At 44.2% G+C, this 19,922-nt stretch overlaps 1 protein-coding gene across 8 annotated transcripts in view; it reads left to right on the top strand.

Moving 5' to 3' along the window:
• PLXNA3 (plexin A3) overlaps positions 1 to 19,922 on the top strand; it is an 87,821-nt gene that overhangs the window by 29,129 nt on the left and 38,770 nt on the right. For all 8 annotated transcript variants that reach the window (XM_061614179.1, XM_061614180.1, XM_061614173.1 and 5 more), the window contains 3 exons: positions 13,201 to 13,297; positions 17,285 to 17,475; positions 18,980 to 19,125. In XM_061614179.1, coding sequence (XP_061470163.1) covers positions 13,201 to 13,297; positions 17,285 to 17,475; positions 18,980 to 19,125 — 434 coding nt within the window. The remainder of the gene's footprint in view (positions 1 to 13,200; positions 13,298 to 17,284; positions 17,476 to 18,979; positions 19,126 to 19,922) is intronic.

Below are 19,922 nucleotides of genomic sequence, written 5' to 3'. Positions count from 1 at the left end.
GCACAGTGGCCAAACAGATGCCTGGGGGAAGCCTGCAAGCAGGATCCGAGCACTCTTCCCCTCCTGCAATTTCCAGGACTGGTATTCAGAAGTATATTGCCTCCGACTGTGGGGTCAGAACATAACCATCATGGCTAGTAGCCCTGACTATTAGCCATGTAGACTGGAGATTATGGGAGTTGGAGTCCAACAACATCTGGAGGGCCACAGGTCCCCCCCTTTTTACACTGATCCCATAAGTAGAGCCACCAAGTTTGTTCAGGGCAGCAGAAAAGTTTACAAATGACACCAAACTATTCAGAAGGATGAACTCCCAACAGGATTTAGCTAAATGGGCATCAGAATAGCAAATTAAATTTAATGTGAGTAACCACAAAGAGATAGATGTTGGGTCAAAAAAATTTAAAAAAAATCCAGCCACCTCTATGATGATGGGGTCTAAATTGACTGTGACTCTCTAGGAAAGAGAGATTTAGGATCACAGTGAGAAAATTCACTGGATAAGTCAATACAATAATATAGCGGGGGGAGGGAGGTTAATTCCATGTTAAGAATTGGCAAAAGGACTGAAAATAAATTGGCAATGACTGTAGTAATTTTTTTTAAAAAAGAGCAGCCACAGTAAGTATACTGTGTATAGTTTTGTCGTCCCATCTGAAAAAGGATATCGCATATCTGGAAAAGGTTGAGGAAGAACAGCTAAAATGTTAACTAGGTTTGAAGCACAAAGCTAATGGGGATTTATAGACGAGTTTAATAAAGCTAATTACGAAGAGGGTGATTTCCTTTTCTTTCAAATATTATTAGAACCCAATGAAATGGAGGGTGTAGATATGGGGGGGTGGAAGAGAAGTTTTTCTACCTCATAATACTGGAATTCAAGGTCATCCAATGAAATGGATGGGCAGCAGATTCAGGACAGACAGAAGGAAGTGCTTCTTTGTGCAATGCATAAATAACTTATGGAATTTGCTGCCACATGATGTGGTGATGGCAACTATGCAAGATGGTTTTAAAAGGGGATTACGCAGACTTATCCTCTACGAATTTATGAATGGCTATTGAATGACAGTTGCTGGGGGCAACAGCACAGGAGGGCTGTTACTTTCATGCCCTGCTTGTAAGCTTCCCGTAGTTATCTGGTTGTGCCACTGTGGGAATCAAGATGCTGGATTGAATCAAGATGCTGGATCTTTAGTCTAATTCAGCAGGGCTTTTGCCTCTTTGAGTGCCAGATGCTTGAGGCAATTGAAAGGGAAGAACTGTTGCTTTCAGGCCATAATGAACTCCTGCCTCCATGGAGTGCTGCTTCTGAACTTCCAGAGGCATATATGAGGAGAGATTGAAAGAACTGGGCATGTTTAGCCTTGAGAAGAGAAGACTGAGGGGAGATATGATATCACTTTTCAAGTACTTGAAAGGTTGTCACACAGAGGAGGGCCAGGATCTCTTCTTGATCATCCCAGAGTGCAAGACATGGAATAATGGGCTCAAGTTATAGGAAACCAGATTTCAGTTGAACATCAGGAAAAACTTCCTAACTCTTAGAGCGGTATGACAATGGAACCAGTGGTGGGCTCTCCAACACTGAAGGCATTCAAGAGGCAGTTGGACAGCCCCCTGTCAGGTATGCTTTAATTTGGATTCCTGCATTGAGCAGGGGGTGGACTCAATGGCCTTATTGGCCCCATCCAACTCTATGATTCTATGATCTAGTTGGCTGGCCGGCTGGCCACTGGTTTGATCCAGCAAAGTAGTTTCTGTGTTGTAAGATTTGGAAACGTAGATCTAAAGCAGTGGTTCTTTTTTGGGTCACAGACCCCTTTGAGAATCTGATGATAACTATGGGCCCCAATAAATAAATACAATTAGATTTACTGCATTGGAAATGATTTTTTTGTCCCCAGTTTACAGAATCCTTGAAGCCCCTCCATAGGTTAAGAATCCCTGATCTAAAGGGTTAATATTAAAACTAGCTTTACTAAAAGAGTGAAGAGAAGCACCCTGGTTCCCACAATCCTTATCTTTGTAGGACCTACTTCCTGAACTGTCCTGAGTGAGGCCCACCAACTTCATTTTTGCATCCTTACCGAAACTGGACTGAGCCTGTTAAGGCTTCTGCATTGGATGCTTTACTGAAACTGCCCTCTGCTGCTCAAAACCTAATATCGCATTCTGTGATCGTATCCCCGTGGTTATTAACAAAAGCTAGTCCGAATACCACCACCCCTTTATGTTGGGCCATTTGTCCCCCACAAAAATGGAGACAGGATATTGGCAACTTTTGGGGAGTAGAAAAATTGAAAGAACATTTAGGTGGAGAATGGGCTTACCTTAAAGGTGAGGTGCCCCAAGTGTTATGCCTATGGGGCATTCATTCTGCCCCAAATTACAAAGAACACACAGCTCAGCTGGGCTCCTGAGGGCAGTGAAGCAATTGCTTGAAGCTGTGACAGAGTCTTTTAAAAAAGACCCTTGGCTACTTCATCTTTGAAATGGAAATGGACTGCCTTCAAGTTGATTCTGACTTATGGCTACCCTATGAATAGGGTTTTCATGGTAAGCGGCATTCAGAGGGGGTTTACCATTGCCTCCCTCTGAGGCTAGTCCTCCCCAGCTGGCTAGGGCCTGCTCAGCTTGCCACAGCTGCACAAGCCAGCCCCTTCCTTGTCCTCAACTGCCAGCTGGGGGGCAACTGGGCTCCTTGGGACTCTGCAGTTTGCCCATGGCTGCACAGGTGGCAGGGCACATAACCCCTGAGCCACTCACTGTGGGGGTGATCTTTAGGTGGCCCTTGACACCCAGGAGACATGAGCGGGGATTTGAACTCACAGACTCTGGACTCCCAGCCAGGCTCTCCTCCCCACTGTAAGGTAAGCCAGTACACCTGAAAGTGTTTAGATTTCATCTGCTCCAAAGATGAATGCAATCTTTGTGAGTCTGTGTGTGTGTTTGTCCCACCACCTTGAAAGTAACACTACTAATGCTTTTGGGCTGCAAATAGGATGCAGGGAATTCTGGCTGCTGTGCAGTGGAGATGGGACAAGGAGCAGCCCCAGGCCAATTTGTCCTGATGGTGGTTTGGCATCCTTGCATTTTTACTGCTTCTGAGTAGTGTCCAGCCACTCCTTTTTTTCCTAGCTGCTACTCCTTTCCTATCCAAGACCACACTTGGTGCCATTCCAACATGCCCTTGAGCGTGTGAGTGCTGAAACTAAATGCTAAGTTGACCCATGGAGAAACAGCTGTCATCTAAGACTTAATCCTGGGTTATCAATTGTTAGCCACGATGGTTCTACCTAGTGGTGTCTGGTCTATTAGGGCAAACAGGGCACTGCCCCACTACCTTCAGTCTGCTTTGCCTGCCTGCCTTCCTACTTACAACCTGTCCAGGGGGTGGCACTTCCTATCAGCTTCCTCCTCCTTATTGTCCTTTGTAGAACTCAGCAGGGAGGAGGATGGAGGTGGAACTAGAATGAGATGGATCCACCTGTCATTGGCTCTGGCTACACCTACTGTTGGGCTCCCTGCCTTCCGCCCCACCAGTTCCAATGGGCACCAGCCCCCCACTGGTTCTACCTTTCCTTTTGGAGACAATATGCCTCTGACAGGAGAGGGCTTCCCATAAGCATCTGTTTGGCCATTGTGAGAACAGGATGATGGACTGGATGTGTCTTTGGCCTGATCTAGCAGGCATCTTATGAGGGAGGCAGCCTGGCTTGCATTTCCAAGCCCACCTAGTTTAGGCAGGCTGGGTTAGCCTATCTTGACAATGTCCTTCCAAGGTCTCATTTCAGTACCAACACAGACTCAGTGGTCAAAGAAGAGGGGAACACTTAGAGAGTTCCATCTCCCTCTTCAGGTTTATGTCTTGCAGAGCCTTAATTTTGAGTGTCTGGCCACTGTTGGGCAAATGTACAACAAAGATTCTGTTCATATACTGACCACCTATCTTGCTGCTTAATATGAAGGAGGCAGTCTTGGACTTGGTATCTGGAGACCTTCAGGCTTTTAATGGTGGAGGTCTTCAGCATCAATGCCAATGTCTCCTTGTCAGGTGAAGGTCAGGGCTTCAAGACCACCGTGAGATGCACGAGCTAATTTCCAAAATGTTTTCATCCCAATACATATGGCAAGTCATATACTTCATTGGACAGTCTCTTCTGGATGATAATGATCCAGGGGTGGGGGAATTTGTTAACCTATTTCCTTGCCGTGACAGATCACTGCCTGGTAAAGTTTAAACAGTGGCTCCAGTCCTCTGCAGGTTGATGTATCCAAGAGGTTTCATAGAATAGTAGAGTTGGAAGGGGCCTATAAGGCCATCACGTCCAACCCCCTGCTCAGTGCAGGAATCCTGACAGCCATAAGGACAGCTTGATTGATCTTTGGAATACGGAGCATTTGATATAATTGTTGCTAGGCACGCTCACTCACTAGTGAAAGCCTGGTGGACCAACCAGTATACCAGGGAGGTTTGGGGTGATCATGAAGCAGTAAGGATTCTGGCTGGAATGCAAGTGGGGGAAAAACTTGGAATGAGTCTGAACTAACAGTCTACAGCTCATTTTAGCCGTCCCTTGTGGCAGTGATGGCAGCAAACAAAAGCTACTTTTCCACTACTGTTGCATCTGTGCTGAGCCATCCGGCTGAGCTGGTTTTGAGTAGAGAGAAATCTGCTAGATGTAGTGTCCCCACAGTGATAGCCTGTTGTGATTTATCTGCCAACCACTTCACTGATAAAAATCGCTCTCATTCGCTCCAACTGAGATGACATTTTGGATCCAGTATAAGTACTAGATGTTATGCTTTTAGATTTAAATTTCTAGCAAAAAATTGATTATGCAACTTATTTCTTCATATGGTCAGGGATTGTTTTATACATGTTTATGGAAGAGAATTCTCCCCACCCCCTTTCATTAGTCTCGTATTAGGTGGCTTCTGTGGGGTTTGGCATTTTCTCCTTCTGGTGATTCTGTTTCTATTAATGTTGGTGTTTGGCAGGAAATTACTTCACTTCTGCACATTTTATTGTGAGATTAGGCTGTCATTTTTTTGTGTCTGAGGTTTTACAGTCTTCACAGTGACTCATACGTTTCTGCTGTAGCTGCTGATGTAGCATTTTCAGTCTGAGGAATGACGATCAAACTGAAAGGGCTTAAGCATTTTGCATTTGGGGTTAGATTTTGATCTTGTGGCCCTTTGCAGTAAAGGGAACGTTGGTTGGTTTAGTGCCAGGCGAGTATTGTTGGGAAACTGCCTTATATCTGGCACACGGCCATTTATATATATTTTTTGTACATGTGAACAGAGAATTTCAGGTGAAGAGTTTTGATGTAAAGGTTCATCATCAGTCTGATATCATATCTTGTCCCCAACATGGACATGTTCTGAAACATTTACAAAACATCACAGACATTGCTCATAGATGGGTTTTCTAACCATTTGGAACTCACTATTGTCTGGTTCAGACATCAGATCCTACAACACACGCCTTTGCGTGGAGCTATGCCCAAACTCTTGCAGTGTGCATGACCATATGAATGTTACCTTTGCCCTATTTCTGCATTTAAAGAATGTGTATGGGCATAAAGTGTGGAGGCGGCATGGACCTGGGTTCACTGCCAACCTTCCCATGCTGAGCAGAAATGTCCAGAGGCGGACTCTTTGCATGTTTAGCTAAACATGTGGGAAGGATTCTTTGCACATTCAGATCAATATGTGAAAAGTCCCTCTTCAGGCTTCCTCACTCAGTGATGGGAACTTTGGGGTAGACCCAATGGGGATGTTGAGGGTGGGGCTAGCATGCACAGTATTGCAGCCCTTCTACACTTTACACCAGCAAAATAGGAGTTTTTGTGAGCTAAAATTCATACATACAATTTTCTCAATAATCCACAATCTTCCACCCTTTTCCAAAAGGACAGAAAGAACACATGCATTGGGTAAATTATAAATATGACCATCTTGCACTCCATCTGAAGGAAATTACAGTAGGACCAAACTTCTGAACTGCAGCCTTGGTTTTCGAAGGTGTTTCCCCTCCTCAGTACTGAGCTGAGCCATTGGTGAGCTGAGATCTGAATATGTCAAAGGTTTCACAAGACCAGGTCAACATGCCAAAATTGCCTTTGGTGGGGAGGGTGAGAATTCACCCTTAATTGCAGCAAGTTGAGAGTTATCTTCATTCCCTCCCTCCCTTTACAACTCTCCCCAATCACTCTAGCATGTTAATTGCAGCAATATGTGGCTTGGCTGGCTGGCTTGAGCTCACTTGAGCTATTTGCTCTGCATACACCTCACAGTGGTTCACCTGTTCTCAGAATGTGGCACCATGCAAGCCTGAGGCAGGTAGTAGGTGGATGGCTAGGCATTTGTCTTTTTTGCTTCATTCAGGTCAACAATTTTATACTCCAGGAGGAGTGATTAATGGTGTTTTTGGGGCCGTGCTTGGCTGCCAAGACTTTATCTTCCTTTCCACTTTCCTGTGCACTTAATTAATATTGTTGCACTTTTATATGTTAATTGGTACTGGAATACTGAGGGAATGTAATGTAAGATTTAATGTTCCTTTTAAAAAAGGATTAAAGGGTCTCTTCTTTGCACTGGGTAGAAATAAACAGCAGGAGTTGCTGAAGATCTGTGTTGGCACTTGTTCTGTTTACTTTTAACATGCATTAGTGATGTGATAGAGGATAGATGGACTCTAAAGGGGCTCAACTGTTTTGCAGGCGATGTAAAATAATTCAGCTGGCGAAGTGCAACAAAGACTGCAGAGATGTGTCAAAAAATTAAAATTAAACAAAAAAACAAGTGGCTGAGCAACAAAATGGCTGAGGATACTGAGGATTGCTATAAGTACAAAGTGATACATGTTGCTGTGAAGAGATTCTTTCTGCACACGTGTGGTCCTGGTGAACCAGTTTTACCATATGGCTACTTTGAGAGAGGAGTAGGGAGTGGCTGGTTTTGGGTTTATTTTGCCGCTCCCTTAATGTCTCTCTTGCTCCAGAGCAGGCAATGTGGGGTTGCATTTGGTGCGGGAGACACCTGGTGTGTAGGCCCCTAATGGTGGTTTATTTTCTTTAACAAGATGTATATACAGCTTAAATCAACAAAAACCTCTAAACAGTTTACATAAAGCAATATGAAATATACCTAAGAAAATACCAGTAAGATCAAACTTCCAAAAAAACCACAGTAAACACCATTTTTTATCAACATATAGATAAAACCAGCAATTTTAAAACAAACATACACAATAAAATTACATGTTTGGGTATTTTATTTAGGTGTGTGTTTGTTTTTAAACTAATGTTTTCCAACTGTGTTAAGGAGATGCTAGAGGTGCAATGTAGATTGTGTTCAGCAAAACTCTCCATTCAACAAGCTGTAGCTGTCAAAAACTGCTGGGGAATACTGACAAAGGGATAAATTGTAATCATGAACACAATGAAACAGCTAGAACCTGATTACTGTGCATTTTATGTAATGGGGAATATCTGCTGTAGGCAATTGGGGATGTTACCTTGCTGAACTGTTATTTTGACATGACCACCTCAGGGGCAAAGCAGTTGCTTTAGTTTAGTTTTACTTTCAGTCCAGATTGTTAGCAGCTGTGTGTGTTAATGTTCAGACAGGAACTAGGAAGAAGCTGTGCCTTGATTCTAAAAAGTTTTCAACTCTTCATTGCTGGGTCTTCCTGGGATTATTACAATTGTGTGTGGAGTTCTAGCCACCAAATCTTAGAAAGAACCTAAGTTTGCTTTCAGACTTGATCAAAGCAAGCCCTCTCTTCCCAAACCAGGAAAACAACTCTTTATGCTCCTCACCACTTATGTGCAGAGCTTGGAAGTAACTAATTACAAGTAATGAATTACTTGTAATTTATTACTTTTTTGAGTAACGAGTGGGTAACTTCATTATATTTTGCTGGTAATAGTAGTAACTTCATTACTTTTGAGGAGTAATTGTAATGTTTCCAGCATTACTTTTGCGCATTACTTGGGGGGGAGCAGGGGAAGTCTTCGGCTGCTCTGATTTGTGAATAAAAACCATGTGCTTCAAATTGGGCTTCTGTGCAGCATTGTTCTTCCTTCATGCTTTATGGGTGCTTAGGAGGCAATGAGAGAGAAGATGGAGAGCAAGACGGGGTGGAGAAAACAATTGTTTAAAAATTGACAGGAGTGGAAGGAGAAAAGAGCTGGAGGCAATATATGTATACAAAAAAAATGTGTGTTGGAGTATCATCATTGCTGGGGGTGGGGTGAGATTTTGTTATGCCATTCTGTTAATCTTATGGATAAAAAAATTGTTCTACTACCCTCTCTCTGTGTGTGCTTATTTTTAATGTTGTTTTAGGTTACTTAGACGTGCAGCAGCCAAGGCCAGCACCTTGTAGGCAATTTTTTTTAAAAAAGTAACTAAAATGTAATTGTAGCAATTAGTTTTGAGTGAAAGTAAAGTAATCAGTTACTTTCAGAGCAATTATAACTGTAATGGTAATTACTACTTGGGGGGGCATGCAACTGTAATTTATTACTTTTTAAAATTAATCTTCCAAGCTCTGCTTATGTGCTATGCAGGCAGATGGTTTGGCTGCCGGAGTTTGACTGCTTGGCAAAAAGCCCGTCAAAAATGAGGAATGGAAGAAATGGGGAGCACATGGGCCCACGGCATAGGGAATGGGCCAGTGGTGTGCTGGAGCTGGCTTGTACGGGCTCGCAAGAGCCGATCGTTAAAGTTTTGAGAATTTTGCGAGCCGTTTGTTAACAGAGCAGGGGAAGTCTTCTGCTCCTCTGATTGGTGGACGAAAGACGTGCCAGAAGCATGGGCTTCTGGGCAGAGCTTAGAAAAGTTACTTGTTTGAACTACAACTCCCATCAGCCCAATCCAGTGGCCATGCTGGCTGGGGCTGATGGGAGTTGTAGTTAAGGTTGCCATATTGCCCGATTAGTGAGGTTTTACCCGGATTCTTTGCATGCCACCTGGCACCCGTTTAGCTCCTTAGGTGGCCTGGATTCTCAGCTTTAATTTAAAAAAAAAAAAAGTTTCTAGGTGGTCCGGTTCTCGAGATATACATAAAAACATCAGCCACCCCCCCACTGTTAAATCTTTTTAAAAAACAAATCTGTACTTTATAGCACTTCGTAGCTCAGTCTAACCCCGCCCGTTCAGGATTGCAGCCAATCAGTGTGAAGCCAGTTTGGTTGACCTGGGCAGTGTCTAGAAAACCTCACTGCAATGCCAGAAAATGGTGGTTCCCCCCCCTCCCGTTTATCTGAAAATCTCATAAATTGGGTAAGTATATACATTTCAGGTTTTTTTCCTCTTGTGTGCAGGAGTCAGATCCCGGGTAGTGTTTTCAAAACCTTCCCAATACTTGCTTTTGTGGGGGTAAAAGCATGCTAATCCCATATGCCCAGAGTAAATCCCATTGAATTCAATAGGACTTACTTTTGAGTAGACATGGTTATGAATGTGCTGTAAATTAATGGGACTTTGGAGTGAATGTAAAAAAGAATTGTGTTTCTCTCCTAACTCTTTCTGTCCCCTTCCAGTCTGTTTCTGTCCTCCTCCAGTCCTATTTTAAAGCAAGTAGGCAGGTATTACTGTTTTTATTCTGTAGGAAACTAATACTGATTTTTTAAAAACTAATCCTGATTTTTCTGCAATGACCAACTGGTTTGACAATAAACTATTATATGGGCTGTATGTATTTATACATCTGCAGTGTGTGTGTATGGAGTCTTTCCAACAACCCTGTGAGGTAGGTTTGGGAAACCAAGGCAACTCACAATAAGAAATAAATCCCTTTAAAATCCAATAACCATAAAGCAAGAATAAACAGTTAGAAAACAGCCTAAAGAGGCATGATTCTGAATTTTGGGTTGGGTGAATGAAGTTTATTTATTTATTATTTGATTTTTATCCCGCCCTTCCTCCCAGTCCACATGCAAGCATCCCAGGCACCTAAATGAGGGGAGAGAGCAGCATAGGGACATAAGCAGATGTCTTATTCCAGGGGTTCCCAAACTTTTCTTCTACATAGACCACTTGAAAATTGCTGAGGGTCTGAAAGTATCTGAAAATTTACTATGGGCATATGCAAGATAATTGACTCCCATTAGTGATAAGAGCAAGAATTTATAATTATTATTTTAATTAAAACAAGAGGCTTATCAGTACTTTGAAGAGGTTGTTGTTGTTATGTGGCTCCAAGTCGACTGTGACTTTTGGCGACCCTATGAATCAGCGACCTCCAAGAGCATCTGTCATGTACCACCCTTGTAAGTTCAGGTCTGTGGCTTCCTTTATGGAATTGATCCATCTCTTGTTTGGTCTTCCTCTTTTTCTACTCCCTTCTGTTTTTCCCAGAACTATTGTCTTTTCTAGTGAATCATGTCTTCTCATGATGTGTCCAAAGTATGATAACCTCAGTTTCATCATTTTAGCTTCTAGTGATAGTTCTGGTTTAATTTGTTCTGACACCCAATTATTAGTCTTTTTTGCAGTCCATGGTATGTGCAAAGCTCTCCTCCAACACCACATTTCAAATGAGTTGATTTTTCTCTTATCCGCCTTTTTCACTGTCCAACTTTCACATCCATACATAGAGATCGGAAATACCATGGTCTGAATGATCCTGACTTTAGTGTTCAGTGATACATCTTTGCATTTGAGGACCTTTTCTAGTTCTAGTGCCCTCCCCAGTCCTAGACGCCTTCTGATTTCTTGACTATTGTCTCCATTTTGGTTAATGATTGTGCCAAGGTATTGATAGCCCTTGACAAGTTCAATGTCCTCATTGTCAACTGTAAAGTTACATAAATCTTCTGTTGTCATTACTTTAGTCTTTTTGACATTCAGCTGTAGTTCTGCTTTTGTGCTTTCCTCTTTAACTTACATCAGCATTCGTTTCAAATCATTACTCGTTTTTGCTAGTAGTATGGTATCATCTGCATATCTTAAATTATTGATATTTCTCCCTCCAATTTTCACATCTCCTTCATCTTGGTCCAATCCCGCTTTCTGTATATGTTCTGCATATAGATTAAACAAATAGGATGATAAAACACCCCTGTCTCACAACCTTTCCGATGGGGAACCAATTAGTTTCTCCATATTCTGTCCTTACAGTAGCCTCTTGTCCAGAGTATAGGTTGTGCGTCAGAACAGTCAGATACTGTGGTGCCTCCATTTCTTTTAAAACCGTTCCATAGTTTTTTGCTATCTACACAATCAAAGACTTTGCTGTAATCTGTAAAGCACAGGGTGATTTTCTTCTGAAATACCTTGGTCCATTCCATTATCCAGCGTATGCTTGCAATATGATCTCTGGTGCCTCTTCCCTTTCTAAATCCAGCTTGGATTTTTTTTTCCGGGAGAGCCAGTTGTTAAATATTTACCAGCACACCACTGGAGTGGGCCCCAGGAAAGCTGCAAATGCTCAGTTTAAAGAGTGCCCCACCTCATTGGTACTAGCATGTTTTGGCTCCTGGCCACGTTATGACAACACACAAGCTATTTTTAAAGCTACTATTTTTTTTCTTCCTCTTTGTCACTGTCACTTCTCCTGCCTCTTAGCCCATGTGGCAACAGCACTAAAAACGGATGCTCTAGGCCTGGGATGGAGGTCCTTGTGGCCCTCCGATGTTGCTGGACTCCCAACTCCCATCAACCTCAGCCAGCATGGCCAGTGTTTGGGAATGACGGGGGTTGCGATTGTGCCTGTCAGCTCTGTGTGTGTGTAATGTAGGTACATAGTATGGGAGTTATAGAAAAGCTTGTGCTTCTTTCGGCAATTGTTGCTAAATCCCTACGGAAGCCACCCCACATGCTGAGAACCCAGGAAATGCTAAAGATGGAAGAAGTAGGGTTCTGATTAATAATTCATTCACTTCCAAATTCAGTAAATTAGTAATTAGGTCCTTTCCACCTAGGGTTGCCATTAACACAACACCAAAAAAAAGGGCAGAAGAGAATGCAAATTTGAATAACATATGCATATGCACATATATATTTGACTGTTACTTTAATAGAGCTACGATACATCTCTCCATATGGGGGAAGCCTATTGCCAGGATGACCTGTGTGCCTGCCCAGTCTGCTGTCCAGGTGCTCACTGTTGATGGGCCTTTTTCAAGGCCCCTGCTCTCTCAAACAGGGATGCCTTCGAGCAGGGGACTGTCCTCTGTAAGGCAGGGCATGTGGCTTCCCTATTTCCACCCATGATTCTGATGATTGAAAGCTCAAGATTAAGGATTGATTTATTTTTATTTACGGTCATAGACCAAACTGAACATGTACAAATACACAAATGCACAACAATACTTAAAAGTAGTGTTAAACATAATAACTCTTGTGAGATACCCTCTTACTGCATAATAATAAAATTAAAATATTAAAATTAAAAGAATTGTTTAATCATTACTTTTCGACAATCAGTAGATGCTGCAAAAAAGCTGGCTACTTTTATTGTGACCTGGGAGTTCCAGTCAGACAACAAATACTCTTAAGTAAAATAAATCCAATCTATCTGGGATTTTTATTAAAATTGGAGTAATAAAAATAACTCTAAAATGACGGTAAAAGGAACAATAAAACAACATGTGATGAATTGTTTCCACCTCCCCTGACCCACAAGGGCACAGATGCTCCCGGAAGGGCAGGGCACACTCTTAAATCTACCTTCAAGGAGGGCAGAAGGCTTAGCTAACGTAAAAGCCTTTCTATATTTTGGGACTGATAAATTAATTAAGTAATTTGCTGGTGCAAATGTTGCCATCATCCTTAAAATCTGGATAAGTGGTGGCCAAGCCTACATGTTCTTGAAGGTCAATGTTCCAGATACGTTGCTTAATAGCTGCCTTAGGATATCCTGTTTATGTTTAATACTTCTTTTAAGTATTGTTGTGCATTTGTGTATTTGTATATGTTCAGTTTGGTCTATGACCATAAATAAAAATCAATCAATCAAGATTAAGGGGAATTGGCAGGCTCTTAAGCTGCTAACCACTGTGCGGATCACACTTCCTAAGTGACAAGGCAGTTGAGTGTCTTGTCTGCTTCTGGGGAGGTGCCCTGTATATCCTTTTTCAGGTTTTCCCAATGGGTATCTCTTCATTGGGTTTCCCATTACTACAGAGCAATGTTCATACTCTGCCTTCTCATAAATTTGTGACCCATCTCTTTCCTCAGTATTGGTACGATAGTGATGAACTGGGGGAACTCCCATTGGACTTTGATGTCATTTGGGATGGAGACTTCGCCATTGACAAGCCACCAGGATTCAAAGGTACCAGCTAACTTGGATGCCTTAGGTCTGATTTCTCCTCTTACTTTTTGCTGTGATAAAGTCACTACAAATTGTCTTTGGCTCACCAAAGTGACATTCCTGACATGAATATTTTATTCCAGAGCTCCGTTACACAGTGATAGCTGGAATATAGTATGCCTGGGCACATCAGTGCTGGCTTAACACTTTTTGCTGCCTGAAAGGGAACATAAGTGCCGCTTCTTAACACCAGGACCACAGCTGCTAAGGCCAACACTTTGTAAAGGTCTTACTACAGACACCACATTCTTGCCTTCATCTATCACTCCTGTCCCACCTCCAGTGCTGCCTGAATCAGGTGTCTTCACCCTGCTGTATGGCAGGGCCAGCTCTGGAGCATAGAGAATCTGCCTTAAACTGAATCAGGCCATTGGTCCATCTAGCTCAATATTGTCTACACTGGCTGCCAGTAGCTCTCTAGAATCTCAGACTGGGGACATTCCCAGTCCTATCTGGAGATGCTGGGGATTAGACCTAGGACCTTCTGCATGCTAAGCAGATGCTCTGCCCCTGAGCAACAGCCCTACACCCTGGTTGACTCTAGTGTGATAAATTCCAGCCTAGGTGCATTCATATACACAGTTGCCTTGAGAAACTAACGTACTAAAATATTTGTGCTGGTTTTGTGGTGAGTTTGCCACATTGAGCATGCAGCTGAATCTTAGCCCATGCTGCAGAATTTAGATTGCAGGAAGGGGCTAAAGTGGAGCTGAGCTAAGGGCGTAGTGACGGGTAATGGGAGGTATGGCGTTGTGAGGAGGACATGCCGGTTGAGGGGAACTCGGCCCAGACAATTGGTGGCTGTACCGTGTTCCGGTCCTCCCCACATCCACAGGATTGCTGGTAGTTCTATCAGCCAACTCTCGGATCTCCAGTTGCTGCTTCTTAATGCCAGATCGGTAAATAATAAAGCTTCCCTCATCCATGATTTAATTGTGGATGAGGCGGCCGATCTGGCGTTTATTACTGAGACCTGGGTGAGCGATCTGGGAGGCATTAATCTCTCCCAGCTGTGCCCACCTGGGTACTCAGTTCAGCATCTGGGTAGATCCGAGGGTCAGGGAGGGGGAATTGCTGTGGTCTATAGAAGTTCCATCCCTCTCGTTAGGCACCCTATCCAGGTAGCTAATGGTCTGGAGTGTCTCCATATTACGTTGGGTCAGCGAGACAGACTGGGAATACTGTTGGTGTACCGTCCACCCTGCTGCCCAACAGCCTCCCTAACTGAGCTGACAGAGGTGGTCTCGGGTTTGGTGTTACGATCCTCCAAATTTTTGGTATTGGGGGATCTCAACATTCATGCCGAGACCGCTTTGTCTGGGGCGGCTCAGGACCTCATGGCCTCCATGACAGCCATGGGGCTGTCTCAATTTGTTACTGGCCCTACGCATATTTCGCACACTCTAGACTTAATTTTTGCTACTGGAGCAGGGGATGGTGATCTGGGAGTGAGGGATTTTACATCTATTCCTCTGTCATGGACAGATCATCGCCTATTGAGGTGTAGGCTCACAATGTTTTCTCCCCTCTGCAAGGGTGGAGGACCAATTAAGATGGTCCGCCCCTGGAGACTAATGAATCCTGAAGGTTTTCAGAAGGCTCTGGGGAGTTTTCCGGCTGATAAAACCGACGCTCCTGTCGAAACCCTGGTCAATCTGTGGAATACGGAAATGACCCGGGCAGCTGACACGATCGCCCCGGTGCGCCCTCTCCTCTGCAGAGCTCAATTGGCTCCGTGGTTTACCCCGGAGCTAAGAGTGATGAAGCAAGAAAGGAGACGGCTTGAGTGCAAATGGAGACGAACTCCCGACGGCTGTGGTCTTGCACTTGTGAAGATCTCTGCCAAGCTCTATGTGAAGGCGGTGAGGGCAGCGAAGAAGCAGTACTTTGCTGCCTCCATTCAGTCATCTTCTAACCGCCCAGCAGAACTTTATAAGGTTATTCGGGGACTTTTACACTCTGGTCCTCAGAACGCAATAATACCATCAATAGCCCGCTGTAATGAGTTTGCGAGACACTTCCAAGATAAGATCACAAACATCCGCCGGGACCTTGACTCCAATATTGTAGCAGTTGAGCCTAATGAGGTATCCGGAGCACAGTCCTGTCCTGTTTTATTGGATGAATTTCAGTTGGTTCAGCTCGAGGACGTGGACAAGGTGCTTGGACAGGTGTGGGCGACCACTTCTGCTCTGGATCCTTGCCCCTCATGGCTAATAAAAGCTAGCAGAAACGGAACAGCCGGATGGGCCAAGGAGGTGATCAGTGTCTCTTTACGAGAGGGAGTGGTACCACCCTGCCTGAAACAGGCGGTGGTGAGACCACTCCTAAAGAAACCCTCCTTGGACCCTGAAAATCTTGACAACTATAGACCGGTAGCAAATGTTCCGTTCCTGGGCAAGGTTTTAGAGCGTGTGGTCGCTCACCAGCTCCAGGCTCTCTTGGATGAAACTGATTATCTGGATCCATGTCAATCGGGCTTTCGGCCGGGGTTTGGTACAGAAACAGCCTTGGTCGCCCTGTATGATGACCTCTGTCGGGAGAAAGACAGAGGGAGTGTAACTCTGTTGGTTCTCCTTGATCTCTCAGCGGCTTTTGATACCATCGACCATGGTATCCTTCTGGGACGTCTTGCGGACTTAGGAGTTGGAGGCACTGCTTGGCGGTGGCTGTGCTCCTACCTCGAGAATCGTCTCCAGAAGTTGGTGCTTGCGGAGCATTACTCGAGTCCCTGGATACTCCAATATGGGGTCCCACAGGGTTCAGTTCTGTCCCCATGCTCTTTAATATCTATATGAAGCCGCTGGGCGAGGTCATTAGGAGATTTGGAGTGCGTTTCCAGCAATATGCTGATGATACGCAGCTCTACTTCTCCTTTTCATCTTCTTCAGGTGAGGCTGTTAATGTACTAAACCACTGCCTGGCCGCGATAATGGACTGGATGAGAGCTAATAAACTGAGACTCAATCCTGACAAGACTGAGATGCTGTTGGTGGGGGGGCTCTCTGCCCAGATGGTTGATGTCCGACCTGCCCTAGATGGGGTTACACTCCCCCTAAAGGAGCAGGTCCGTAGTTTGGGGGTCTTATTAGATCCACTCCTGTCACTGGAGGCTCAAGTAGCCTCGGTGGCACGGAATGCGTTCTACCAGCTTCGGCTGGTAGCCCAACTATGACCCTATCTGGATAGGGAGAACCTTGCCACAGTTATCCATGCTCTGGTAACCTCTAGATTGAACTACTGTAGTGCACTCTACATAGGGTTACCTCTGAAGACGGTTTGGAAACTTCAGCTGATGCAGAATGCTGCGGCCAGAGTTCTTACTGGGACAAAAAAATTTGATCATATAACACCTGTCCTGGCCCAGCTGCACTGGCTTCCAATATGTTTCCGGGCCAGATTCAAAGTGTTGGTTCTTACCTATAAAGCCCTTAACGGCATCGGACCGCAATACCTGGCGGAACGCCTCTCCCGCTATGTACCTACCCGGTTGCTGCGCTCGACGTCGAAGGCCCTTCTCCGTGTCCCAATGCATAGGGAGGCACGGAGAACGATAACTAGAGCTAGGGCCTTCTCAGTGGTGGCCCCCAAACTATGGAACGCCCTCTCTGATGAGATACGCCTGGCGCCTTCTTTGTTATCTTTTCGGCGCCAGGTAAAGACCTACCTCTTCGCCCAGGCATTTTAAAAATTTAAAAATTTGAATTTAAAATTGAAAATTTTTAATTATGTTTTATTGTGTATTGTATTTACATCCACTTGTATTTTAACCTGTTTTATTATGCTGTACACCGCCCTGGGAGCTTATTGCTATAGGGCGGTCTAAAAATGTAATAAAATAAAATAAATAAATAAATAAATAAAATATAAGCAGATGGCATGCCAGTGCCAATGAAGATAGGGGAGGCCCTTTCATTTCATCTCCAATTTGTTCTTTCCATTTCCCAGCTTTATTGTACAAGTGTTCAGCCCAACGCTCTAGCTGTGGGCTCTGCCTCAAGTCAGACCCTCGTTATGAGTGTGGCTGGTGTGTTCATGAACGCCGTTGTCTCTTGCGTCCTCACTGTCCTGCTTCCCGGCAGAACTGGGTGCCACCTGGCCGGCGGGGGGCCCGCTGTGCCCATCCTCGCATCACCCAGGTAAGAAAAACTACTTAACTATTCACTTATTTATGTTTTTATTAGAAAATGTGTGTCCCACCCTTCAGTTAAAATTCTCAGGACTGCTCAGAATGGATGAAAAACAATGTTAACAACAAAATGACATACAACAAGATTAAAACAGCAGAATAACAACTTTGTACTGTTCCCATCTCTGATGTGATTCCTGCTGCCTGCGTCCAACCCAAAGCCAGCATATCAGTCTCTGGCTCCTCCAATTGCTTCACTGAGGCAACGGCTGTGAAATGGGCAGATTTTGTCTTTCTGCACTGAAGCACTATGCAGGTAAGATAAATTTTGTGCCAGGATAGCCAGTCTGGTGCCCATGGGAATTGTTGTTGGACTACAATTCCCATCATCTCTGATCTTTGACAATGCTGGCTAAAGCTGGTGGAAATTAGAATCCACATCTGGAGGTCACCATGTTGGCTATCCCAGTTTTGTGGTGAGAGTCTACACATCACAAGGGGTGTGAGATTGCACCTGCTCTGTCACCGCTCTTGCCTCACATTTGCTCGTTGGACATCATATTTGCATAGGGCCCTGCATACACTGCTTAACAAATATTTTGTGGTAGACACAGATCACATGGATCAGACTTTTGAACTCTGGGGTCCATTTATGTAGACCCCTATGCAAACATGAAACATACAAGCATCAGGCAAGGTACAATCCTGGTTCTCTGTCACACATAGCATTGCAAACATAAGGCTTGTATTTCCTGGTCGCAGGATAGAGCCAGCTGCTTGGGTCAGAAGAACTTTAACTCCTCTTCTAGCTGTGCCTGTTGGCTTGCTTATGGATGCTTTCAAACATTGCTTTGGGGTCCCTCCAGATGCCCATTTGTGATCATGATAGTATTGGGATGGTTATACACAATTCCTCTTTCAATACTGGTTGCACCTGCAAATTGGTGCATGTCCTGTAACTTCCTGCTGAAATCCTGAATCTTTTTATACCATAAATGTTCCGGGTTCTCCCTAGCTTTTGTTGCGAGCGTAAGAGTGCCCCTCCAGATGGCAATAACACAGTAACATTGGGGAAGCATCACAGAACAATTGATAAAGCAGAATGATGTGTAGACAGTCCAATATAAATTCATTACTAGTATTGCATCAATTACATGTTGCAAAATATCCCCACAAAAATACACCAGTCTGGAGGGGCCCTTTGTGAGTGTTTTTCTCATACTTAGCAGCAGGGAGGTTCCACCAGTTCTGGGGGTTGGATATAAGAATGCTGCATCATACAGTGTTTCCTCTCCCTTTCCCTCCCCTATGGACTTAAGGAGCCCTGTAGCAGCAAAAACATAATACATTTAAATGGATGTGTAAGAATCATAGCTTGGGGTTTTGCATACCTGCCCTTTTTTTTTTAGAGTAAAGCTTGTCTTCCTTTGGGAACCCATAAAAGCCTCATTGGCTTCCCTCCCTCCACTGAGTGACCTTTCTTTCTCTTCCTCCCCCTTCCATTCTGTGTGCAGGTATTGCCTCTGACTGGCCCCAAGGAAGGTGGGACACGAGTGACAGTTTGGGGAGAGAATCTGGGGCTTCATTTCTTTGAGGTCGGGGTCCGTGTGGCTGGTGTGCACTGCAGTTCTCTCTCTGCTGAATACATCAGCGCTGAGAGGTGGGTGAAGACTTTTCTAAAAACTCGGGGGGATGGCAGCTATGTGGAGCTGTCAAGAGAAAGTATATAATGGCAGGGGATCTGGGTAGGATCAAAAGCTTCTAGAAACAGCTGTGTGATACCATTCGTGGGCTCTCATTTAACACCACTTCCTGGACCCAGGTGACGTGTTTAACGGTAGAACTCTCTCAAGATTAGCCTTGCTTGACTTAACCAAAATAGTAAACAGCAGCATAGCAAGTAGGAAGTCATTTTTTCCCTGCAACATTTTCCATCCCTCTTCCTGCTTTGGGGATGAGTCCCACCAAAAAGTAGTACTTTGTACCCAGGTAGTAAGAACCTGTTCCTGCTATCTATCTGGCTCTTTGGTTCCTTCATTTTGGCTGGCCCTGAAGCCTGTAGGCATATAAATTGCCTTGCTTCAGGACATGTGCAGGCAGATGTCTAATTTAATGCCTTTGGTGTAATGTCTCACAGTGAAGAACCTCACAGAACTTTGTTCCAGACACACTAGTGCATGTAATCATACAGAAAGGTACTGGAGCGTAGGAAGCCATCTACTACTAAAAAATAGCATTTTAGCATTTCTACAGCACTTTAATTTGCCCAAAGAACTTCACATATAGGGCTAAACCAGACCTGATACTCAGAAACAAAGAACATTCCCCAGAAATGATTTTTGGTTGTTACAAGAAAAGCACCCTCAGAAGGCTGAGCTTGGGTGTAGGTGCCAGGTGCAAGGGAAGCTTAATATTTCTCCCACCCTTAATCTTGCCCTTAAAGCTGCCTACTCAGCT

The sequence above is a fragment of the Rhineura floridana genome, chromosome 3 (genome assembly GCF_030035675.1).
Source record: "Rhineura floridana isolate rRhiFlo1 chromosome 3, rRhiFlo1.hap2, whole genome shotgun sequence".
Taxonomy (NCBI): Eukaryota; Metazoa; Chordata; class Lepidosauria; order Squamata; family Rhineuridae; genus Rhineura; species Rhineura floridana.
Note: the sequence above shows the minus strand (reverse complement) of the source record. Positions and strands in the feature narration are given on the sequence as shown.